The sequence below is a fragment of the Centroberyx gerrardi genome, chromosome 12 (genome assembly GCF_048128805.1).
Source record: "Centroberyx gerrardi isolate f3 chromosome 12, fCenGer3.hap1.cur.20231027, whole genome shotgun sequence".
Classification (NCBI taxonomy): domain Eukaryota; kingdom Metazoa; phylum Chordata; class Actinopteri; order Beryciformes; family Berycidae; genus Centroberyx; species Centroberyx gerrardi.
Genome location: NC_136008.1, coordinates 18,810,333 through 18,832,962, shown reverse-complemented (window position 1 = coordinate 18,832,962; position 22,630 = coordinate 18,810,333). Strand labels below are relative to the sequence as shown.

General features: G+C 41.7%; 3 protein-coding genes across 3 annotated transcripts; 1 reads left to right on the top strand and 2 right to left on the bottom strand.

Annotated features, from left to right (window-relative positions):
- Positions 1–3,758: 3,758 nt before the first annotated feature.
- Positions 3,759–15,454, bottom strand: sdha (succinate dehydrogenase complex, subunit A, flavoprotein (Fp)). The gene is made up of 15 exons (XM_071904984.2): positions 15,377–15,454; positions 14,485–14,568; positions 12,912–13,073; positions 12,471–12,614; positions 11,664–11,828; positions 11,339–11,487; positions 11,092–11,216; positions 9,328–9,496; positions 8,700–8,895; positions 8,079–8,250; positions 7,406–7,524; positions 6,909–7,020; positions 6,425–6,555; positions 5,728–5,841; positions 3,759–5,247 (listed from the first exon to the last, which is right to left on the bottom strand). The coding sequence occupies exons 1-15, from the start codon at positions 15,437–15,439 to the stop codon at positions 5,161–5,163; spliced, it is 1,992 nt and encodes a 663-aa protein (XP_071761085.1). The 5' UTR covers positions 15,440–15,454; the 3' UTR covers positions 3,759–5,160.
- Positions 15,455–15,722: 268 nt separating this feature from the next.
- On the top strand, positions 15,723–19,587 carry ccdc127a (coiled-coil domain containing 127a). The gene is made up of 4 exons (XM_071904996.2): positions 15,723–15,799; positions 16,592–16,726; positions 17,110–17,354; positions 17,716–19,587. Exons 2-4 carry the CDS (start codon positions 16,597–16,599, stop codon positions 18,154–18,156), a joined length of 816 nt encoding a protein of 271 aa, XP_071761097.2. The 5' UTR covers positions 15,723–15,799; positions 16,592–16,596; the 3' UTR covers positions 18,157–19,587.
- Positions 19,588–20,873: 1,286 nt separating this feature from the next.
- Positions 20,874–22,221, bottom strand: LOC139916199 (telethonin). The gene is made up of 2 exons (XM_071905004.1): positions 22,088–22,221; positions 20,874–21,228 (listed from the first exon to the last, which is right to left on the bottom strand). The coding sequence occupies exons 1-2, from the start codon at positions 22,219–22,221 to the stop codon at positions 20,874–20,876; spliced, it is 489 nt and encodes a 162-aa protein (XP_071761105.1).
- Between the last annotated feature and the right edge of the window lie 409 nt (positions 22,222–22,630).

The following is a 22,630-nucleotide window of genomic DNA, read 5'->3' as shown; positions in this document are numbered from 1 at the left end:
AAGCTGACATGTAATTTAATCACTGACACACGTGCTGCTTAAGTATGCTAGTGAATCAGAATAAGCAACAACAAAGGGTGTCATACTGGTTTCCCGGCACACAGTTGACGTAGGGCTAACAAATTACATTAAAGTGGTTACACACACCATGTTATTTGGTTTGTCACACCACACTGGGATATTACAAACCATGCACTTAAGAGTCACTCTGGACACCCTACTGCCCGGCCCTGTATTAGCCCAGAGCAACAGGCATGTTGAGACTAAAAGTCAAGTTATTCTAATGTGGGGGAAATGAATATTAGCAATAAATACAGAGAAAAGGAAATGATCACATATTTGTAAAACCAACATGCGCGTTAATGTACCTTGTAAGATTTAAATCACTTAAATCCACAGCATCTGCACCCCAATTGCACCATCAAGATAAACTAAAATAAAATACACACATCATGTTAGAATAAAATAATCATTATTGAAAGGTTAAAGGTTAGAGAATATACATGAGGGAGTTTCTACCTGTTGGGCTTAAAATAAAATATTATAAAATGCCTTCCTCAGCCAGTCACTGGAGTCTACAACATGGATATTAACATGAATGAGTAAGTTATGCAAGTGGACTAAAAAACACTTTCGATTGTACCTATATCCACCTTTAGCATGCCGTGGTTCTTGGCTGATGATGTGCTGACGCAGCATCACTGCACGGCCTCGTTCCTCACCAAACGCACCCAGAATCAAATCATAGCAACATGAGAGCAACACAGCACACCAAAAGAGCCGGAACAAAGAGACCAAGGTTAGATTTCCCCCTCTGTCCCGAGGCTCCTGGATCCTACTGCTATCCCCGTCACACTGGGTTACATTGTTCTTATCCGGGACACTGATTTGTCCGTCCTGCAAGCATTTGGAGGAAATTTACCACATATTGGCATCATCCCTTTCTGTCTTTCCTCAAATCTAATATGTTCTCTTCGTTCCCTGCATGGCTCCCCTCATGTCACCCGCTGCCATGGTCACCAGTCTGCTGTCACACTCTCTCCCCTCTGACTGCCTCGTGGGAATCAAATCTTGGATGCAAGCAAACTTTAATCATTATTGGGCTTACATTTCTTGTCCAATTAACACATAATCTGCATCGTTTGTTTGACCCTTTTTTGTACAATTTATTTTCGTTCATGTTATTTTTCTTGATATTTTGATATTATGCAGTTTTATCTTTTTGCTATTAATTCTAAGTTCATGATAGCATTATCCTGCTGCTGTTCATATAATAATACTATAATAATACTTCTTCTTATTCTCATTATTTTGTTTTTAGTGTCACTGAGTGTCTTTTAAAGTGCTACATAAATAAAATGTATTTTTCCCCTTAATGTAACCAGAATCAGAATCAGTTTTATAGAAGCTGTAAGCGGAAGTCGTCTTTCTGCCTCAGTTGGTGTGTCGTCCACAATCCCTATGTGAAATATGAATAGGCTTTTCCAAAAAAAATCTGTATGAGCACTAAAGAGGTAGAGAGAGAAAGAGCAGGCGGCATTTTATTCAAAGTAGTGATAGTAGAGGATCAACTCATCTTCCTGTGCCCTTTGTGTGTGTGTGTGTGTGTGTGTGTGTGTTCCTTATTCTTAATCAGTGTGTCATCATGTGTTAGGCAGCAAATGGTGTGGGAAAATCTCATGTGGAGAAACTGTGGTGACGGTGCAACACATGCCCGAAAGAGGAACTAGCTGGTGGTGGACAGTTATGATTGAATCATTACCAAAACGACAGTTTAAAATCGATCTAAAAGAGACACATAGGAGAAGGATGACACCATGATGTCATCAAGTGGAGGAAGTTCAGCAGGGGTGGGATTAGAGCAGGACCGGGGCCCAGATTCACAAAGCCTCTTGGACAGGAGCAAGTGAGAGAATCAGTGTATTGAGCAGAGTGGAAGATACTCAGTGCATTAATGAAAATAGTTATCCACGTTATTAAAAAGTGTGTGTGGGCCTGCATGGGACAGCTGTCCTGGATTACTTTCTTCATCCTGACCCTCCCTTCACCCCGCCTCAGCTCAACCCACAGCTTCTGCTCTGGACGCAGTATTGCTTCCCCTTCCTCTCCTTCCTCCTTCACTTCTTCTTCTAGTGCTGAGTGTAACAATGTAATGTAACAATGCACTCCATATCCCACTTTTAAATCAGTGACTGCCTCACCCTGGTTTGCAGGATGTGATTTGTGACTTAAAAAAAAAAAATAATAATACAAAATAATAAAAGAATAACAGCCCTATGATTCTATGAACTGTCCTGGTTGCCCCTAATAACATCCAATATCTCTTTTTTGTTGACTGAGCATGCAATGCTGTGCTTCTGATGATGCATTATCTAAATTATAGCCGTCTCCATGGAAATTATCCCTCACATTTGGCTCTGAAATAATAATTGTGACAGAGGGAAACACTGCATGCTATTTGACGGCTAAAACATATTGTGTACTTGCTACCAAATCATAGTTGTAGACCCAAATATGTATACTGGTTTATGTATAGCATTTTATCTTCTCAAACTCCTCCCACACACACACACACACACACACACACACACACACTCAACCGTCTTTACCTCAATTCATCCAGTGTGAAGGAAGAAGATGTGAGGGCGTGGTTCTTGTTCCAAATGGGTCACTGATCTATCTTTTATCTATCCATCATCTAATTAGTTGCGGAAACAATTGTAGGAATTTCCCATGATCCATCTGCCTTGGACCTGAGTAATCTCCATTATCACTCTATTACTCCGCTTTCTCATAACTGTTGTGCTACAGCTAGTCCTGTGGTTGCAGCAAGTCCTGTAGTTGCAGCTAGTCCTGTGGTTGCAGCTAGTCCTGTGGTTGCTGCATGCTTCTCACTTGTCTCTAACAGTAAAGACCAAAAATAGATCTAAGCAAATGCTTAACATGTGATGTGGTGCAGTCATCTATCTTGTCTTGCTATCTATCTGTAGATAGAGAGAAGAGAAAACAAAATCAATCAAAATCAGTTTTGAAAATATTTCCATTTGGGCGAAGACAAAAAGTGCAGTGGAAATCTTTGATATTCTTTGATGTTGCGATGACCCAATTTCCCCATGCCGATCATTATAGTGTCACCTAAATCCACTCTAATCTAAACTGTAGATAAGTGCTGATATTACTTCTGAAACCACCGATACAGGTAGACACGGTGGGTGATTCAACAAAGGGAATAGTATGCAGGTCAACTAATACATTGTTTTCCCTTACTTCTCCCCTAACATGTTAAGATATCAAGGGAAATGCTTTTATGCCTATTTTTATGCCACCCACCCTCACCTTCACCTTTGGCATAAACTCAGTTGGCCATGATGTAGGGTGTGAAACAGGATGAGGTTTTCTCACATTGTTTGCTTAATGATGCAGGCTTCCTCTGCAAGATTTCCAGTCTGAATAAACAGTTTAAAACAGAGCTGAAGTGTTTATCTACTTGATGTTACTGCCCTTCTTCATAATAATGTAACTGCCGTCTGTAACACTGCCATAGTGAGATGTCAAACATTCATTATAAGAGAACAGGCAGAGTCATGGTGTAAATATAGGCTATGCATATGGGTGGAAAACACATGCACACAAATTATGTTTAATTTTACTAGATGTTTTCCTGTAGAGGTAGACCTCTGGCTCCACACTGTGCTTCTGCTGCCCCCTACTGGCCATTTTATTAGACAATACAGACAGACCAAGACCAACCAAGACGCTTGGTTTCAATGCATAAGCTACACTTTATTCAACATAATAAAATGAATACAAATGCCAAAATCTGAAGAAAATTATCTTCACATTTTTTGAACAAGCAAATAAATTAAACAGTCACCCTTGCGTAGATACAGTATAGGAAGCACACCATCTCAGTTTGATAAATACTTCAAATACAACAACATTGACCGAGTACATCCTTCAGTTAAAATGCAGCAATCACTACTGGAGTTGCAGGAACCCTTGGTAAAATCCAGTCAGTAGGGATCACCCCTCTGCCCTTTTTAGTGTTTTAGTGGCAGCAACACTTACAGCACTGGGGAGCTGGCACTAATGTTGGTGCTGGGAGTTATAGATAACTGTGGGAAGCACACTTATCAGCTAACTAGGCTAACTTAATTCCCTTCATTGATCCCTACTGGAATTTATCCTTAGTGTTTAGATTTCAAAGGTGATGCCCAACTGTGAAAAGAAGTCATTGCTTCAACAACTGGTACACCATTACAACATGAAATAGATTGAAGCTTTTATAGGGTGAAGCCCCTTAGATATCTTATCGTCTACAAGTCTATCAAGTGAGTGTATCTACTGAACATGGGCTAGATGAATGTAATGCACTGTATTGTGGTTTTTGACCAGACACAATCAGCATACACAATACTGACAAAAGACTGAAGGCCATAGTGAATGAGCAAGAGCAAAAACTACCTCATACTTTGACAGTTATATATAATTAGCCATGTTTATTGTAAATTTCCGCAATATTTACATACTTAACAAAACTTCCCTCTGTGGCTAGACTGCGGTGTGCGAGTTTCAAAGAACAATCATATCCACAATCTCTTTCCACTTCAGAGAGCCAAAGGAAGGATTTTAATTCATGAAGAAGCATTCAACGCAGTACGGGACTGGGAAATGAGAGGACAGTGTGGTCACAAAAAGTGGCGCAACACATGGTCAGTGTGTGTTTTCTCCAATTTTTTTTCTTCTTAGATTGGAGGTCAGAAATTCCCCAGTTCCCAGTTGTCTTGAGTGCATTATGACTATGTACAAAACCAGCTCACACGGTGTGAGGGTCACAACAACCGTGTTGGAGTTTAATCTGCTGCAAACAGATTAAATCAAGGCAATACATATATGGAGGAGAGGAACAGGAAGGTGACAAGAGGGAACGAGGTCCAAAGACAAAGACATTTTATAATTAACTATTCTAAATGGAGACAAATGTGGAATCAAAACCAGAACTACCCCAAAATGTCACCGTTACATGAAAAGCACCTGCATGAATGGGGGATGAAAGGACGTTCAAGTTGAGCAGGGTGGATGTGAGGGGGAAAGGGGGGGGGGGGGGGGGGGGGGGGGGACCAGTGGACAGGAGAGAGGAGGAGCAGTGTGGGAGTCTTCTTAGTAAGAGCGGATGGCGGGGGGGATGTGGGCGCAATCCTGCTCATCCAGAGAGCTGTCAATCACAGGGCGGTACTCCAAGGTCACCTGTGATTGGACAAGAGCACAGAAACATTAGAATACTACTGACCCTTAAAAATAATAATGAACAAGAGGCACTTGAGCTGCCTAAGGTCCCGCCATAATCACCACCATATATTAAATATAAGCAACTGTGCTAATTAGGTTCTTAATTAAGCCAATTAATCCTATAAGCAAACATTTCTGTCAACGTACTTGTCTCCACCTAACACATGAACAGTATTAATATGAACTCTGTATCTTAAAGCATTAAGGAGTTATAGTAGTTTCAAGAAAATCAGTTTTTCCTCATTCATATGCAAATGTATGCAGCAAGCTACTCCAAAATCTAATCTAATCATCTACTCTATAGGGGAAACCTGTAGTGCAAGTATAAAGTTTCTATCATGTATTGTTCTTGAGTTATTGTGTTGACAAGAATGTGCACACACACACACACACACACACACACACACACACACACACACACACAGGACTGTAGCATACCTTGCCAGTCTTGGGGTCAACGTAGGACAGAGTGTGTTTCCTCCAGTGCTGTTCAAAGGGCTTCTTCTCCTGGCCCTGCAGGGGCTTGGAGTAGTCGTACTCATCGACACGGTCCTGGAGTATAGTACAGACAAACAATGTCAATGGAGAGAATGACAGAAATAAAGAGAGTGAGTGGTCACACTCATCTACGCAATCATCTACAAGAAAGAGAAATACTGAGTGTGGGAGAGACAAAGGTTAAGTGAGAGAGGGGGAGACAGAAAATAAAAATAAAAGAGGAAACAGACAGGAGGAGCACAAAGCTGAGCAGAGAAAGAGAAAAACAGGGAGAAACAGATTGAGAGAGAAAACATGTCTCAGCGTGTCATAGAGAGAGTCTGAGAATACAAAATGTATGTGTTCAGATAAATTGTTTGATTAATAAATAACTGCCTGATTTACTAATTTGATGACTTATCTACCATATGCATTGTTAATTGTTACTGTCCTGTGGTTAGGTTTGGTTCCTGTAATTTCAATTGGTGTTTGTTGACTTTGCTTTGGCAAGAAGTACTTACTAGTATTTCATGCTAATGAATCACCTTTGAATTGAATTGAAAGAAAGAGGGAGAGACAGAGAGAGAGAGCGCCAGAGAGAGAGACAAGGAGTGAAGGCAAAAGAAAGAGGAAAAATTTAGAGTATGGTAATCCAGACCTTGAAGTCCTCTCTGGCGTGGGCTCCCCTGCTCTCCTGTCGCTGCTCAGCAGATTGGATGGTCTGGACGGCGTTCAGCATCAGGTTCTGCAGCTCCAACGATTCCACCAGGTCTGTGTTCCACACAATGCCTGGAGAGGAGGAGAGGAGGAGAGGAGAGGAGAGGAGAGGAGAAGTTAGACATCCACAACCAAAGAACAACTGGGCTTTTATTCTGAAACCAGATGAGGCAGAGAAGAGAGAGGTACACCTAGTTAAGAAGGAAAAATAAGCAGTACCTCTGTCAAAATCATTAATATTTACTAACCAACTGTAACAGGACAGTGTTCCCCTATTGGCATTTCATGATTATTGATTTATGTCCGGCTAGGAAGTACCACTACCATACCTCTTCTGAAGAAACAGAGAGGAAAAGAAAGAGTGTTCATGACAGTGAAACAAAGAGAAAGAGAGAGGGGGACAGAGCCCGAAGGTGGTGCAGTACCTCTGTCAAAAGTCTTGATGTTGTCCAGGGTCTGGTAGATGCCATCCATCTTGTCGCAGCCCTCCTTCAGGACAGAGCCGGTACGGAACACAGCAGCGTGGTTCTGCATGGTCTGGATGGAGGGGCAGGGAGAGGCACGCGAGTTATGTTTGCATACAGGCCAAGTCAGGGGTGGCAACGTTTCTGAGGGACTTAGAAATAGCAACACAGTATAGATACAGGCTAAGTGATCATGCACTGTGTGAGGGACTTTAAAATCACTTTTAAACTAGAAGAAAATGGAATACTGTTTACTATAGCTAGTGGTATCAAACTATAAGGGTGAGCACCTATGTAGAAACCTGGCTTAATACAACATAAATCTCAACAATAGGCTAATGGGATGGCTGACCCGCTCATAAGTAGTTCTAGTTCGCTATGTGAGGAACTTGTCTACAAACAGGTCTCATCTGCATGTTGAGCACTGATGTGTTTGTCAGCATGTTTGGTGTGTGTACCTTCTGCATGTTGAGTCTGATCTCAGAGGTTCTCATACTTCCGTTGGCAAACCTCAGCTTATCCAGGTTGGCCACGGACTCCTCTCCTGCGTTGGGCTTCAGAGGGGACAGCTTCTCTCCTGAAGAGAGTACAATACCAATGTCAGCAATAGGGCCAGACAGATGCTCTATATTGGGGCACCGATATTATCAGCAGATATTTTGTCTGCTTAATCAACTTCAAGTTCAAGGTCAGGTTTATTTGCCAGTTACATCAGTTCACTTTTACAGATCTTATCATGCTTGTAGATTATAATAATTTTGTCAAGAGAAAGTATTGATGGTGCTAATTGATACAGAAACAGAAGCAGATGGAAGCAGATTTCTCAAATGTACAGAAATCCGACATCAGAGCACAAAGCATCTTGGCATCTGAATTTTCCTCTACTTCATCTAAATGAGCAATGCAAAAAAATCACGTTACTTAAATATCAGTTTTGATATTGGACCTGAAATTTCTGCATCATTAAGGCCTTAGCATGCAATAAAAGTGAATGCTTCACATTGCAAAATGTAAACACAACTTGGAGACTCATCTTTGCTAAATTAGCAGCTTTGTAACGATCACTTTCTGCAATCACAACAAAATTGTCTTTCTTTGCATACTGAGAAACTGACTGAGACTTTTCCTCACCGGGTTTGTTCTCCTCGGCGATGGTGAGGGCGCAGGCTCTGCCGAACACCACCAGGTCCAGCAGGGAGTTGGCGCCCAGCCGGTTGGCACCGTGGACGCTGGCAGAGGCCGCCTCACCGCAGGCGTACAGACCTGGAACCACCTTGTCCTTTCCGCCGGTATAAGTGATCGCCTGACACGGGTGAGGGGAAAAATGGAATGTGTGTGGGTATAGTATCCATGTTCCTTACAGGTAGGGGGGGGGGGGGTGCGCACTAGGGTTGTTGCAGTGGGCAGTGTTCCTGGTGGCATTTGGTCTTGGACTAATAGGACCGGTGGAAGCCCCTTCAGCATGGGGATTCCACACAAGACCTGCTTGTTTGCAAATCACAGCAGTGACTCTGACTTTGACTGGGGCTTAGACCGCCCTCTAGTGGTGAAAGGTGGTATAACCGGGGCTGACAAGGGAAGCACGACCGGTGTAAAAATGGCACCACCGCAACAACAACCCTACTGCACACACATTCATAGTATTCCCCCATCCCTTGTAGTTAGTTTGCTTCAATTCTTCATACATCATAGTGAGCAGCATGTGTGATTGTTATAAACAGTAAATCAGAGTGCAAATCTGAGTGCACCTACCTGTCCTTTGTAGTTAGTGGGTATACCCCCCATATTATAATGAACGGTCGGCAGGACAGGGATGGGCTCTTTAGTGACGTCGACACCAGCAAAGATCATGGCGGTCTCTGAGATACCAGGCAGCCTGGTGGCCAACTGCTGGGGAGGCAGGTGGTGCAGCTGGAGGTAAACGTGGTCCTTCTCTGGACCAACACCCCTGGGAGAGGAACGGGCAGGAACAGAGGGAGAAAGAGAAAAAACAAACACGGTTACTCAATTTATTCTCTCTCGCTGCTGGGGAAACAAAACCTTTCTGGACCAAAAAGCTAACACAGACCTTTATTTTGATTTAACTTCATTTACAAGTTTTTAAGGACTTTTGATACTGGTTTCAATTCTGTATGGAACTAGTAAATCTATTGACAACTAATCAAGCAAATCATATTCAGCCTTGTGCGTTTGACACTGACACGCAACCTGATCTAAATTGTTATAAAATAACTAGAATTGTGACACAGCACACCTTCTCTCTGTTGCTGCCTACTTGCTCTCTTGGATCTCAGTGATTGTGAATCTAGACATGCATGTCCATCTCACACAGTCTCTCCCACACTCACACACACACACACTCACACCCCTTGGTCCGTACCTGCCCTCTCTAATCTCTATGGTCATGGAGCGGGACACTACGTCTCTGGAGGCCAGGTCTTTGGCGTTGGGTGCGTAGCGCTCCATGAAGCGCTCTCCTTCACTGTTGATCAGGATCCCACCCTCGCCACGGCAACCCTCTGTGATCAGGCAGCCAGCCCCGTAGATCCCTGCAAGGATTGACACATTAAAGGGGAGGTCCACCCCATGACTAAATTCACATGTTGCTTGTACAACATATAGTTCAGCTAATATTTAAATAACCCAGCAAACATTTTGACATTGGATAGATGTTGATACGACGGCCTGCACCAATGTTGAAAACAAGTTTGAAACAAGTTTTATTTTGGAAATTGGAAATGAAAATGGTAGAAACCCAGCCCAGTTTTCCCATATTAGTATCATTATATTTTAGTAATATCAATAAAATCACTATATGTAAAAGGTAGTACCAGAAGAAATAGATGCATCACTTAGAAGGTGAGATAATCAAATGCTCTGTGTTTTTGGCCATACACTAAACTCAGTGAACAAAGTTATTGAGCTATTTGAAGCTCTAAGACAGTGGCCAGGCCTTCTGTGACCCCCACAGGCCACATTACTGCGCCAGTCCATACATAACTGAAGAGTCAGGTGTCAAATATCCAGCAGGGACAAATATAAAAATGACCACTTGGCTTTACGTAAGTGAGGCCCGTTACTAGAACTAAATGTAAACAACCTGCCCTGAACAGACTCATGGACTTGCTCAATATTGTAAATATGGGATAGCAGACATTGTACAAAGTTGAGTCAAATGTAAACAACAATATAGAATTAGGGAGCTCAAAAACAACAGACTGACTGAATTACACTCATAGTCCTTTGTGTAGAAATGGGACTACAGACGTCATATTATTAAGGCAGGCCAAAAAAAGGATCATGGTATAATTTGCCACATTGACAATGATAAACTTAAGAGTTTTTTGGTGTCCATTTTCCTCAACCTACATAAATGCAAACAAACAATCAAGTAGCAGAAATAGGATTGCATGTTGTTGACATACACACTCATTCAGAACAGCACAAATAATGATGGGATGTAGCCGCATCCAAATATTTTAGTTGGCAAAGGACAGGTAATGCGTCCTGTTCCCCCAAAAGACAATATTTAGTTTAAAATTTGTTTGTTTAAAATTCACATGATTTCACGACGGACAAAAGAGAAATCATTTGATTTAGTCTTTGTGCCTCAACACACATTTCTCTTCATCTTCTCCCCTTGTGCTTTCTCCTAACTTGCACAGAGCATGCAAATCAAAATGAGTTCAGACTTTTTCATCAGCCAGTTGTCAGAGCACCATGCTACAGCAAATAAGCTCATATCTCAAATGTTGTTAATGGGTTACTCTAGTGGCATTAGGATGAAGTAGAGTAAACACAATGTAGACATTGTCTTATCAAGCTATTATGATTAGCCAATAAAGTAATTCTTTGGACTTTGAACTAGCATTGATAGAATACCCATAGTAGCTCCAAGTACTATATTATAATCAATATTATATACATCTCAATTAAATTAGGCTGAGCAATCACGGACAAAGCAGAAACATCTACGTTTTTCAACATAACAAGTACGTAGCTGCGGTGAAGCCCTAAAACAACTGCCATGCAAAATAGGATTCAGACTCTCCTCTGTTGCTTTGACAGCTCAATAGTAGAATTGCTTTACTCCACAGTGGCCATGTTTGTCTCGCATTCGAAGGTAATACTTCTTTTTTCTCACCAGTGGGGTGGAACTGTACAAACTCCAGATCCTGGCAGGGCAGGCCAGCTCTGGTCACCATGGCGTTACCGTCTCCTGTGCTGGTGTGGGCAGACGTACAGCTGAAAAAGGCACGTCCGTAACCCCTGGAGACAACAGTTAGAGATATCACTCAATTATTACCATAGAAAAAAACACTGCTGGTTACACATGCATGGCAGTAGGCCATTTTTCCCCCTTTTCTGCAAATGGCGAGTGTGTTGCCTACCCAGTAGCGATGACAGTATTCTTGGCTCTGAAGCGGTGGATAGATCCGTCCTCCATGCAGAGAGCGATCACTCCTTTACACTCCCCATCCTCCATCAGCAGGTCCAGGGCAAAGTACTCCACAAAGTAACTGGTGTCATAACGAAGTGACTAAATAGGAGAGAGAGGGACAGACAGATACATGAAACATACAATAGATCTGAGTGCATGTAGACAAATACTACTTAACTGGTTTCATAATGCAGGGATTGGGTCAGGGAAAGAGAGAGCTGGAAGGAGGGAGAGAGAGAGAGGGAGGGAGGGTGTGTGTATGTGTGTGTACTTACCCGTCCATAGAGTGTGTGCAGCAGGGAGTGTCCCGTCCTGTCTGCCACGCAGCAGCAGCGGTGGGCCTGGCCTCCTTTTCCATACTTCAGACTCTGACCTCCAAATGCCCTCTGGTAGATCTTCCCATCCTCGGTACGGCTGAACGGCATGCCGAAGTTCTCCAGCTGGGAGAGAGGCACAGCAACTTCAGTTCAAGAAAATAAGCTAAAAATAACTATGATAAGTAACATAAAATAAGACTTGACTGCCTGCCAAAGTTCTCTAGCTCAAGGTAAAAAGGAAAGGTATGAAAAATGGGAAACTTCATCATAAATCCTCACAGATTATCAAATACAATAGAAGTTAAACCTGAAATATCAGACTGGTGAACACAACCAGTCTGACATTATCAGCGCAGGTAACTGAAAGATAATTATTTTCAATTACTTTCTCAAATATCTTCTATCCATTTGAATATTTATATGAATTAGCATACATTACCACATACTGTCTGTTTGTGTGTATGTGTGTGTGTGTGTGTGTGTGTGTTTACAGGACTGGGTTCAATGAAGTTTAAGAAGCAGTTTTCTTCATAATACAAATATTGAGGAACTTTTGGCATAAGAAAGTTGTCTTGTCCATTCCATTAAGAAATATGTGAGAAAGAGTTGAACTTTCTATTTACATTTTTAGGATGATTTTAAGTTTAAAATCATCAAGTTCAAACTGAATATGAATTATGTTGACCCCAGTACTACTGTGTGTGTGTGTGTGTGTGTGTGTGTGTGTGTGTGTGTGTGTGTGTGTGTGTGAGTGTGTGTTGTTACCTCCACCACGGCTGCAGGGGCCTGCTCTGTCATGTAGTGGATAGCGTCCTGGTCTCCCAGCCAATCAGATCCCTTCACTGTGTCGTAGAAGTGCCACCTCCAATCGTCTCCCTCCATGTTCCCCAGAGCTGCATTGATCCCGCCCTATCCAGCCAGATAACATTTAACGCTTCAGTAAAACAGAAAGGGGAAAGGGCACTACTGCTGAGTATCTGTGTGTCTAGCCTTGAGATTGAGTTCACATAACAAATCTTTGTTAAGAGTTCCTTAGATTCCTGTCAATGACTGCTGAAGGATTTTGACTCTTATGCGATTCAGTAGGACAGCATATAAAATCTTATGTCCGCACCCTTGATGAACATGATTTCACAATACAATGTTGCCAGGACGCCCCACATCAGCTCCCCTTATTAAAGAAAATGAAACAATGTGTTGTCGTACCTGTGCAGCTACAGTGTGAGACCTGGTGGGGAAGAGCTTGGTGACGCAGGCAGTGTTGAAGCCGGCCTCTGATAGGCCGAAAGCTGCTCTCAGTCCCGCTCCTCCAGCTCCCACCACCACAGCATCAAACTCATGATCCACGACTGGGTACTGGGTAGAGATCTAAAGACATAATGAGAGAGCGTCAGAGAGAGTGTCAGAGAGAGAGAGAGAGCGTCAGAGAGAGAGGGTCAGAGAGAGAGAGAGAGACAGAGAGAGAGTGAGAGAGAGAGTGAGAGAGAGAGAGAGAGAGAGAGAGAGAGAGAGAGAGAGAGAGAGAGAGTGAGAGAGAGTGTGTGTCAGAGAGAGAGAGAGAGAGAGAGAGAGAGAGAGCGAGAGAGAGCGAGAGACTGTTACTGTAAAACTTCCAATAGCCAAATAGTCTAACAATAGCTGGGGAGTGTTGTGTGTACATGTGTAAATAAAGGTATCGGAACAAAGTCTGAATTGATTGAATATTTATAACCTAAAATATCATTAAATGTACTAAAATACCACAGAATATATTATTAAAAAGAGCCGTTGCATGAAGTGGAACATGCTGGTTTATCTTGCCATGGATACAAGAAGTGGTGTGAAAGCCTTGAAATTCATTACGTAAACATAACTCAACTGGTTGGACCGCTATACAGCATTGCTACTGTTATCAGTACATGACAGAGTTTTTTTTTTCTCACTTTTATGGCTTCGGCAGTTTTTGTTTCATTCTGTTTTGATGAAATGATGCTTCATTTCCAAGACTGATGGCCAGTACATTCTGGTTACCTACCAATATGTTACCAATAATAAATTACATTTTTGACAGTTGATAGTTTTACATGATTATTCCAGCCAGATAATCATTGCTGTTGCTGTTATTATCATCATCATCATCATCATCATCATCATCCAGTAGTTATAGCAGTTGTTGTGGTAGCAGTAGTATCTGACATCAGTTGTCTACACCAGTAATATTTAGCCTAAAGATCTAAAAAGGCAACTGCATGAATTTGAGCAGCACAATTCTTTGCAGAATACCTTTGTTTGGCAGACCAGGTACTGTGGACCTGCCAAAAGAAACAATGGCCTGTCTCTAAAGGCCTGTCACTCTCTTTTGTTCAGGTAAATAAAGGCCCCGACCGTTATTGAAATTTTTACAGTATTAAGATACTGAAGCCAGCTGCTGTGGTGCAGATTTGACAGACAGACATACACATTCGCATACACACACACAAAATATCTACAGTATATGACAAAAGCTGAGATAAGGACAATGAGAAACATCCGGTAGATATATTTAAAAACCCAGAAATACTGCATGATACAAGGACACTGATCATCAGAAATCCAGCAGCAGGATACAGTATAATGCCATAGAGTTACACTCGCATAACGGGCATGTTCTAAAAAAAAAAATAGGGTTTTAAACCAAAGTATTCATAGTATGATGTGTGTAAGAGAGGTGAATTTCTACCTGCATACTGTATCATATCATGCAGCCTTAATGATAAACCTATTGAATACTGATAGAAAAACAGCAGATTGTGCAACTCACATCATCTGACACTTTGGCGGTGTTCTTCTTGCCATAGATGGAGAAGTGAAAGCTCCTGGTACCCTGAACTGCAGCAACAGGGACCTGGGAGAAAAGAATGTAATGTTAACTAATGACAACCTGCATAATCAGATTTTTCTTGTCAGATTTCTCAACCATTTATGTTGCATTTAGAGATGCATCAAAAGGGTTAACACAACATATAGATGGCAGTCAACAGATCAGATTTACATTATTGATCTTAAGGGGCTACACGTATACTACACATACATACTACACTAGTGCTCATTCTATAGTGCAGTATTCATACACATATTGCAATTGGCTTTACTGCACATTTCTAATCGCACTTCCCTCTTGATTCATAAATGGACAAAAGGGAGGTAATTATTTGATAGGGGGCCCATTTTACAGTAACCTTTGTACTTCATGGTAGTTTTTAATCTCCTGTGGTATCAGTATAACATTCCTCTAGGGCCCTGCACCTTCTTTAAGATATTTGTACAGCATCTTTCTACAGTTAGGCTATTATAGGATGGCTAGTTCTTTTTCGTAAGGGCAATTAAAGTAACTGGTTGTACACGTTGAAATGCCTTAAATAATGTTGATGATTTTGTGAAATCCTTAGTCTTTGTATATAATGCAAGACAAATAGACAGTGTAAGATTCTTTTAAGGGACCTGCAAGGTACTTTGTTGTTCATGGAGTCACATTCAAACACCCTAAGCTACATAACACAGGAGTCTGAGGTTACGCAAGTCAAGGTCTGCCGGTTACGAAAGCTGAAAATGCAGCAAAAGTCTGCCTTTTGACGTGCAAAAGACAACAGTCACACAAAAACGAAACATATACAGATATGTAGAACATCTAAAATTAATTTGTTATAACTCACTGTGTTAGTTTTGGGCAATACCCTTCTGGAGAGGAGTCGGGATGCAGCGCGAACACTCGCCATGTTGTTAGCTGAAGGGCCGATTCTCTGTGACACGACGGAGGGTGAAGTATTTCTGTTGCAGCCCACTGGACCAAACCATGTTCCAAACCCGGGGGTGCCAGATAAATCATGACTAATGTTCAACCTCCATACACATTTATTAACTGTTTTTAAACAGTATAGCGTAATTTACTTTTTAAATCGAGTCCAAATGTATAAGTAGACCTGTTCGCTTTAGCATTTGAAGAGATTGATAGATATCTACATTCGTCAGGAATACCCTGTGACAAAGTACAGAATGACTAATAAACTTGCGTAGAAATTGTATAATCTGGTGTACACAGGAACAAATGTATAAGTGACCTAGACTTTTCATTCAAGGTGAGATACAGCACCGTACTTCTAACAGACACACATCGACTTGTTGGACTCAAAAAGCTATTCTGCCCAGTGTTATGTCAGTGTGAAATACACTAGCACATCCATGGCAGGAGCTAGCAAGCTACCGAGTTAGCTAAGGTTAGCTAGCTTGCTAGCTCATAGCTAACCTAAGTTAGCTGTCATGAACGCTAGCCTTGTTTGTGGATAGCTGAGCTGTCAAGCTTGCAAGTCATGTTAGACTGGTATTGCCTCTGTTTTGTAGTGTATTGGTAAATGCTAGCAAGCCAATTACTAGCGGGCTTGCACAGCTACTGTATCTTTGCAACACTGTGTTCAGATGCCATGCAGATCTAACCCAGAGATGGTTATGTAATGTTTGGTAGCTTGTCACGAATTTTGTTATCCATTGTAATATCATTTGTGAGCCCAGACAGTCATAAAACCCTTATCTTTCTAGTTAACTCAAAATCAAATTGATACTCAGACAATCATCAGGCATTGAAAGTCTGTCATAGTGTGGGAAGTAACTTTAGTCATAATCACGTGGCTGTGTTTATAGCTACTTTATAACTAGTTTAAAGCCAATTTATAGCTAGTTCCTAAGTACTGCTACTAGCTACGACTACTGTTACCCAGTTAGAAAAACCTGGTGGCTACTGTACTAGCATTGTTATGAAAGTGTGTGAAGGAGACACTGCAGCCCATGAGCAACCTGAGCGTACAGTAAATTTAAAAAGCACTTGTCACTGATGTGATGCTAAGTATGTTTTGTGTGTGTGTGTGATACTGCAGCCTCCATGAACAACTTGAATGACCCCCCCAGATGGAACATTCAACCAGAGCCCAGAGGAAGGGGGGCGGGGGGCGGTGATGGGAACCAATGGAACTACGCCCTGCTGGTCCCCATGCTGGGACTGGCTGCTTTCCGTAAGTTACACAAGGAGGTATGTGTGTGAAAGAGAGGTTAGGACACAGAGAGAAGAGCATAAAATTTGAGTTATTGAATGTATAGTTATTGAATGCTTTAGTGCATAGCAGGGTGAGTCTGCTTTGGAATATATGAGACCCACAGTTTCCCTCTGTCATCTTAGTACTTTACTCTCCAGGAAACACGCCTTCTCAGAAAAAGGTATAATATTATACATCTTCACTAGGGCTGTATCTTTTTCATGAAAAAGCAAAGTCAGATTGCCAGACATGACGTAGTGGTTATCACATCCTGCTTCTGGAACAACATGTATTCCTGCTGGCCTAGGACTGAATCCCACCAATCCTCTCTCCTTTGTCTCACCTCCCACCCGTCTCTGCAGGTTGGATCTGGACCAGGGAGTCTCAGAAGGAGATTCAGAAGGTCAAGGCCCAGTATGACCAGGACGTGCGCACAGTTAGAAGCGAGATGGAGGCTCGGTACCGGGAGACACTGACAGAGAGGCGCAGGGCAGCGGCCATTCTGGAGCTGGAGCTGGAGAAGGAGAGGCAGAGGGTCAAAGGCTACAAGCAGGCCCTGGTCTCGCAGAGCCAGCAGCTAATGGAAGAGAGGAAACAGTTACAGCGGGTGAAGATTGTCTCTCCTTCCCTCCCTTCTCCTTCTCTCCCTCTCCTCCTCTCTTTTTCTGTATCCAGAGCAGGAGAAATGTTTCTACTTTTACTCTTTTCATTCACATCTTCTTTTCCCCTCCCTCCCCACTACCCATCCTCCTCTTCTTCCTCCTCCTAACAACTACGTATATCTTTTCTCCTCTGTCTAGAAAGTGAGGCCTTGGAGCAGAAGAAGTGGCTCCTTTCTTTTCTCCTCAATTTACCCTCCCTTCCTCTCACTTTGGCTCCCGCTTCCACCCCTACTCTTCTCTGCTTTTCTCTTCTAATCCGTATCCTCTCCTCACTAAACCAAAACTCTTCGTCTTCTCCCCTACAAGGAGCGCGAGGCCTTGGAGGAAGAGAAGCGAAGGCTGGTGGAGTCCGGAGCCACGGGTGCTGTGCTGCACCAGGCCCTGGAACGAGAGAAGGACTGGCACCAGCGAGCCACAGTCACCCTGAAGGAGATAGAAGGCCAGCTGATAGAGCGCCAGAGCGCCTACTGCTCCCTCCTCCAACCTCGAGAGCAACGGCTGGAGATGGAGAAGAACATGCTGCTAAAGGTTGTCAAAGCACCCATCGGGGGAGAACTGGATCTAGAGACAGGTCTGAAGGATATTTTTAAGAACGATAAGCACTGCGCTGACCTGCTGAATATGGACAAGAGGAAGAATGGCAGCCTCATGTGGCTGTATCTCAAATACTGGCAGCTGCAGGTCACTGTCCAGACACACAAGAGAGCTGAGGAAGCCATTCTAGGGGGGAAAACGCACACCAAGTGACCTTAGTCAAAGACAAGCTGGTATTTTTCATTTGACTTTGTGCGATGTTGAAAATATCTAGATCAGGGATGGAAATGGCATGTTTTGAGTGGCAAGTGGCAGGAGAGATTATCTGACACCAGCCAGATAACATCTGTAAATTCCATCCCTGATCTCGAAGAATTAGAAAGGGATTAGGAAAATTTTGTCAGGGTTTGAGCATGTGAAATATAATATTTGGATTATTTCAGAAGCCCCTAAACACACTATTTAGTATATAAACATTAAATTGACTTAAATTGACTGTGTGAAAACAAACGTGATGATAAGGAATGCATTAAGGATAATTCAGGTCATATCCATATTGGATACTCAACTGATGTTCACCTAAATATATAGAGATGTTTTGTTTTTTTCATTTAGCACCTTGGGAAATTTTGTCAGGAAGTGTTTGTCAATTATACTCCATGTTCAGTGAGTGCCATGAATTACTGACAGTTACCTCTATCTCTTGATCTGTGCTTAAATTATGAAATTATTGTCCCTCTGTCTTGTGGTACGAATCACCAGAGGGCTCCAAATAACTTATTATGATGTTTGAGCCATGATATGATAATGCACTTCTCCATGTTTTGCAAGATACTGTGTTTTCAATCACAGGAAATGGCTAAAATAATATCATTTATGGCGATAAAATGTAACAAATCTATTATAGTTTTGAGCAAAACGGCTGTGAATGAAGAGAACATCTTGTCAACACCGCCATTCGATGAAAAAATCACTGAAGTCTTAGACATCCTTGAAATGTGTTGATGCTTGGCATTCAAGTATTGATAGAATAGTGTGGGGGATATATCATTATATTAGTGTGTTTGTGTTTTTGTTTTTGCCAACCTTTCTGTTCATTATTTGGACTGGCCTTCCACCCATGGTGTCTCTCCTTACAGTCTGGTGTTTTTCCACTTAAGATGACAAAAAGCCAATAGCATGGTGCGTCTGGCTCTGATCACTTGTAAGTCACTTGTCTTTTAACATTGTTCAATCCTTAGTTGTATAGCAAATAATGCATGTTCATGGGAGCTTCATAAGCATGAGGGAACCACAGGAACATACTGAAGGTGTTGCATGTGTGTTGACCTGAATCTGAATTAAGAACACGGGGCATACAGTAGTCTTCCATACTGCAACCTCTTACCACATTACTACTACTTAACAATTCCAACAGCACTCCGCTATTTCGCAGCTTTACACCTCCTGTGAGAGGCATGACTAAACTCGTAGCATTTTTATTAGGATGCCAGGCCTCTCTATACTAAAGTTACATTTTTGTTTTGATTGTACCTTAATGTATGAATGATGGATGTAATGCCATAAATTGAGATGACTTACGACAGACACTGTAAGAGACCATTCTGTGCAATCCTCAAATAAATCCTTGGTTTAGGTACTTAATTTTTGGTCTATCTGTGTTTATTACCGGCAATGTGGCAAATACTCTTTGTAGTTTAATACCAGCTTACTTATTATGATGTTGTTATCTTACCCAGTGCCCATTTCATTTAATACATTGACTGTTACTGCATAGACTAAATGGTATGCAGTAGGAATACACAGAAACAGACGATACATTAACCTCCATCCATAATACCAACATTAAGATCTAAATTTATTCGTGGTATTTTCTCCAACAAGGAAAGCAAGGAAACTGCAATCACTGGTAGAGACAATGGAAAAAAATGCTAATTCTGCCTGAAATGCATAGGATGTCCTGAATGTTTAAGATAAGTGTTTTTAGCTTAATAAAGAAGCTTTATCAGAATGGTTTTAGCTCTGCAGCCGCCACTAAACCAAAACCAGGATAGACAGAATCAAAACCAAAACTATCTCAATCCCCCACGAGTTCCAAATTGGGTGTGAATTACAGGTTTTGCAGAATTGTAGATTATACATAACACAACATATATGTACATAGCTGCAATACATGTTTATACTGTAACTATACAACTCATACAACAAATTGTTTGAGAATTCATTAATTCAACATCATTCAACCTGTTTGAAAATACAAACATGGTAATTTAATAGTTCAATAATTTGTAATAAATTACCTGTCCCAACATAAGCCAGAACACTGCTGGAAATCAAGAATGTTTTTATTTTTGATTTTTTCCTCAGAATAATTCTAGTTATACAAAAAAAAAAAAAGCAAAATTCTTTAGCACATAATGATCTAGGTGTTCACCATGCATAAATACGATACTATATACTGTATACATTATTCAGTTCACAGTATTTGTAGTTGTAACATCTTCACATTTACACCTCACATTTCATTTTCGTTACAGCATAATATTTCAGTCTCCCAGGACTTAATGATTTGAAGTCTATTAATACACTCAACTCTCTGAGCTCTATAATAAAGGCTGCAAGTTGAACAGTGTGCTCCAGTTTGATACATTCTCTCCAGTGATATGTGAGTGGTACCTAACAAAATATCTATTTAACACAATTTGTTTTATATCATATTATGCATTATTTTTCATCTGCAAATTTCAAATACAGTATCATCCTCATATCTTAGATCATATCGACAATCAATTCAGGTGTTTTTGGGGTTTTTTTTTTTTCATAAGTAAATTTTTTGGGTCTGATATCTAGTTAATAAGGACAATTATTAAGAATAAAGGCTATATCATTATATTTTGTAAATTGCAGTTTCAAATACCCCCCTCCCCGCTTCACTCCCTCATCTGCACCCTATGAGAGGTTTCCCTTGGAGAGGACATCAAGCTCGAGGCTCTGAAGTTCTCTCTGATTGGCTTGGTCACTTCTCCACTATCCTCCTTCTCTAGTATGACCGGCCCCCGCTCCTGCAGGCACCCAATGGGGGATCCGGTTGGATGTGGGTGCCAGGGAGACTCTGCCCTGGCGGGGGCGCTCCTGGTCCTGAGGGGCAGCTGGTGCTCTGTCACGGCTCTCCCTTGGGTGCCCAGCCTCAGTATCTGTCTGGGACTCCTCTCAACCAGGAAGTGGACCACCTGTTGCTGCTCATAGCTCTCTCTACGAGCGACGTCTTTCTCTGCCAGCGTCAGCCTGGGATATGTTACATTACATACTTTAGTTAAATGATTTTGGTCGAGTTTCAGTAATAATGACTCACCAGACAACACCCACAACAGTTAAGAGTACAGAGATAGTTTAGACTTGAACAGCTGTATCAAGCTGTTGGGGCTGTTTTCAGTCTAATGTGAAGAGCATAGACTCCAATCCCACTATATGGCATGCTGTCCCTCTTTCTCTACCTTCTCTCCTGTCTGTTTTATTGTCTTAAAAACTTCAAAGTGTTCATGGAGGGTTAAAAAAAAGCCTCTATCCACAGTCTCTGTCGCTGTGCTGTTGTCTTATTTTCATTTTATAGATTAAGTATAGAACAGAGCCATGGCCTGCAGGCACTGAGGAATCCTTCTAGCTCATTCTGATAATGTGTGTATAGTATGTACAGTATGTACATTAGAATATTAGTATATTACAGTATGTACAGTATGTATTGTGTAATATAATACAGTATGTGTCGTGTGCTTATGTGCAATTGCGCATAATGAGTACATGGGCTCTAACCGCTGTTTATGCGATGCTGTTCCGGCTTTCTCAACCATCTCTCCCCACAATACCTATCTGCAACTGAAACTAAGAACAATACCTAAGGAACACACTTATTAAAATAATAGAGAGAATGTAAAACAGTACATGCACTGCAGCAACTAATTTAAACCGTTAGAATACATAGAATAAAGCAGAATTTCAGCAAAGTGGAACCTCCATCTATCTGTCTTGTAACAGTGAAGGATAGAGTATAGATTCTAGGATACAGCCTCCACCTGCTGTACTGAAATGTTGTCTCTATTATCAGGTAAAATAGAATAGAACAGAATAGAATAGAGCTTCCACCTACTTGTACTGTGGTCTTGTCTCCATGACCAGGCTCAGCCAGCTGGCTTGGTAGCTCTCTCTCCTCCACTGGTCTTCCTCCTGAAGATCACAGTGGGAGTTCACCAGGTAGCAGCCTCCTCTGCTCACACAATGCATGGTGAGGTGTGTGTGTGTGTGTGTGTGTGAGTGTGTGAGTGTGAAGAGAAAAGGATCAAGTCGAAGGTGTGTATGTGAATCTATGTGATTGCTATGCCCATGCGACTCGTCTATGTAAGTTCCCTTTGTGTCTGTCTGTCCTACATCACTGAGTCATCAATAAAACTTGAGAGAGAAAGATGTGCCGGGTCTTGGGTTCTAATGTGTGTGAGTGTGTGTACCGAGGAGCCTGAGATTTGTGTTGTGCAACCTCTTAAATATCAGGCCTAGTTACTATTTTTACTCTTCTGATTCATATCATGGTGAATGCAGTGAATGACCCCACTTCAGGCATCCTGAAGGTTGATTTTCAGTTGTGTGTGTGTGTGTGTGTGTGTGTTGATTTCACCTGTTAACTCCACTTCTGTTG

Coding starts and splice junctions, on each gene's coding strand:
- sdha (XM_071904984.2), bottom strand. CDS start 15,439: ATGGCGAGTGTTCGCGCTGCATCCCGACTCCTCTCCAGAAGGGTATTG. Junction 8,896..9,327: donor ATAGAGATTAGAGAGGGCAG/GTACGGACCAAG, acceptor TTCCTCTCCCAG/GGGTGTTGGTCCAGAGAAGG. Junction 7,021..7,405: donor TCAGACTCAACATGCAGAAG/GTACACACACCA, acceptor CCCTCCATCCAG/ACCATGCAGAACCACGCTGC.
- ccdc127a (XM_071904996.2), top strand. CDS start 16,597: ATGAACAACTTGAATGACCCCCCCAGATGGAACATTCAACCAGAGCCC. Junction 16,727..17,109: donor GCTGGGACTGGCTGCTTTCC/GTAAGTTACACA, acceptor CCGTCTCTGCAG/GTTGGATCTGGACCAGGGAG. Junction 17,355..17,715: donor AGAGGAAACAGTTACAGCGG/GTGAAGATTGTC, acceptor CTCCCCTACAAG/GAGCGCGAGGCCTTGGAGGA.
- LOC139916199 (XM_071905004.1), bottom strand. CDS start 22,221: ATGCATTGTGTGAGCAGAGGAGGCTGCTACCTGGTGAACTCCCACTGT. Junction 21,229..22,087: donor GAGACAAGACCACAGTACAA/GTAGGTGGAAGC, acceptor AACATATCCCAG/GCTGACGCTGGCAGAGAAAG.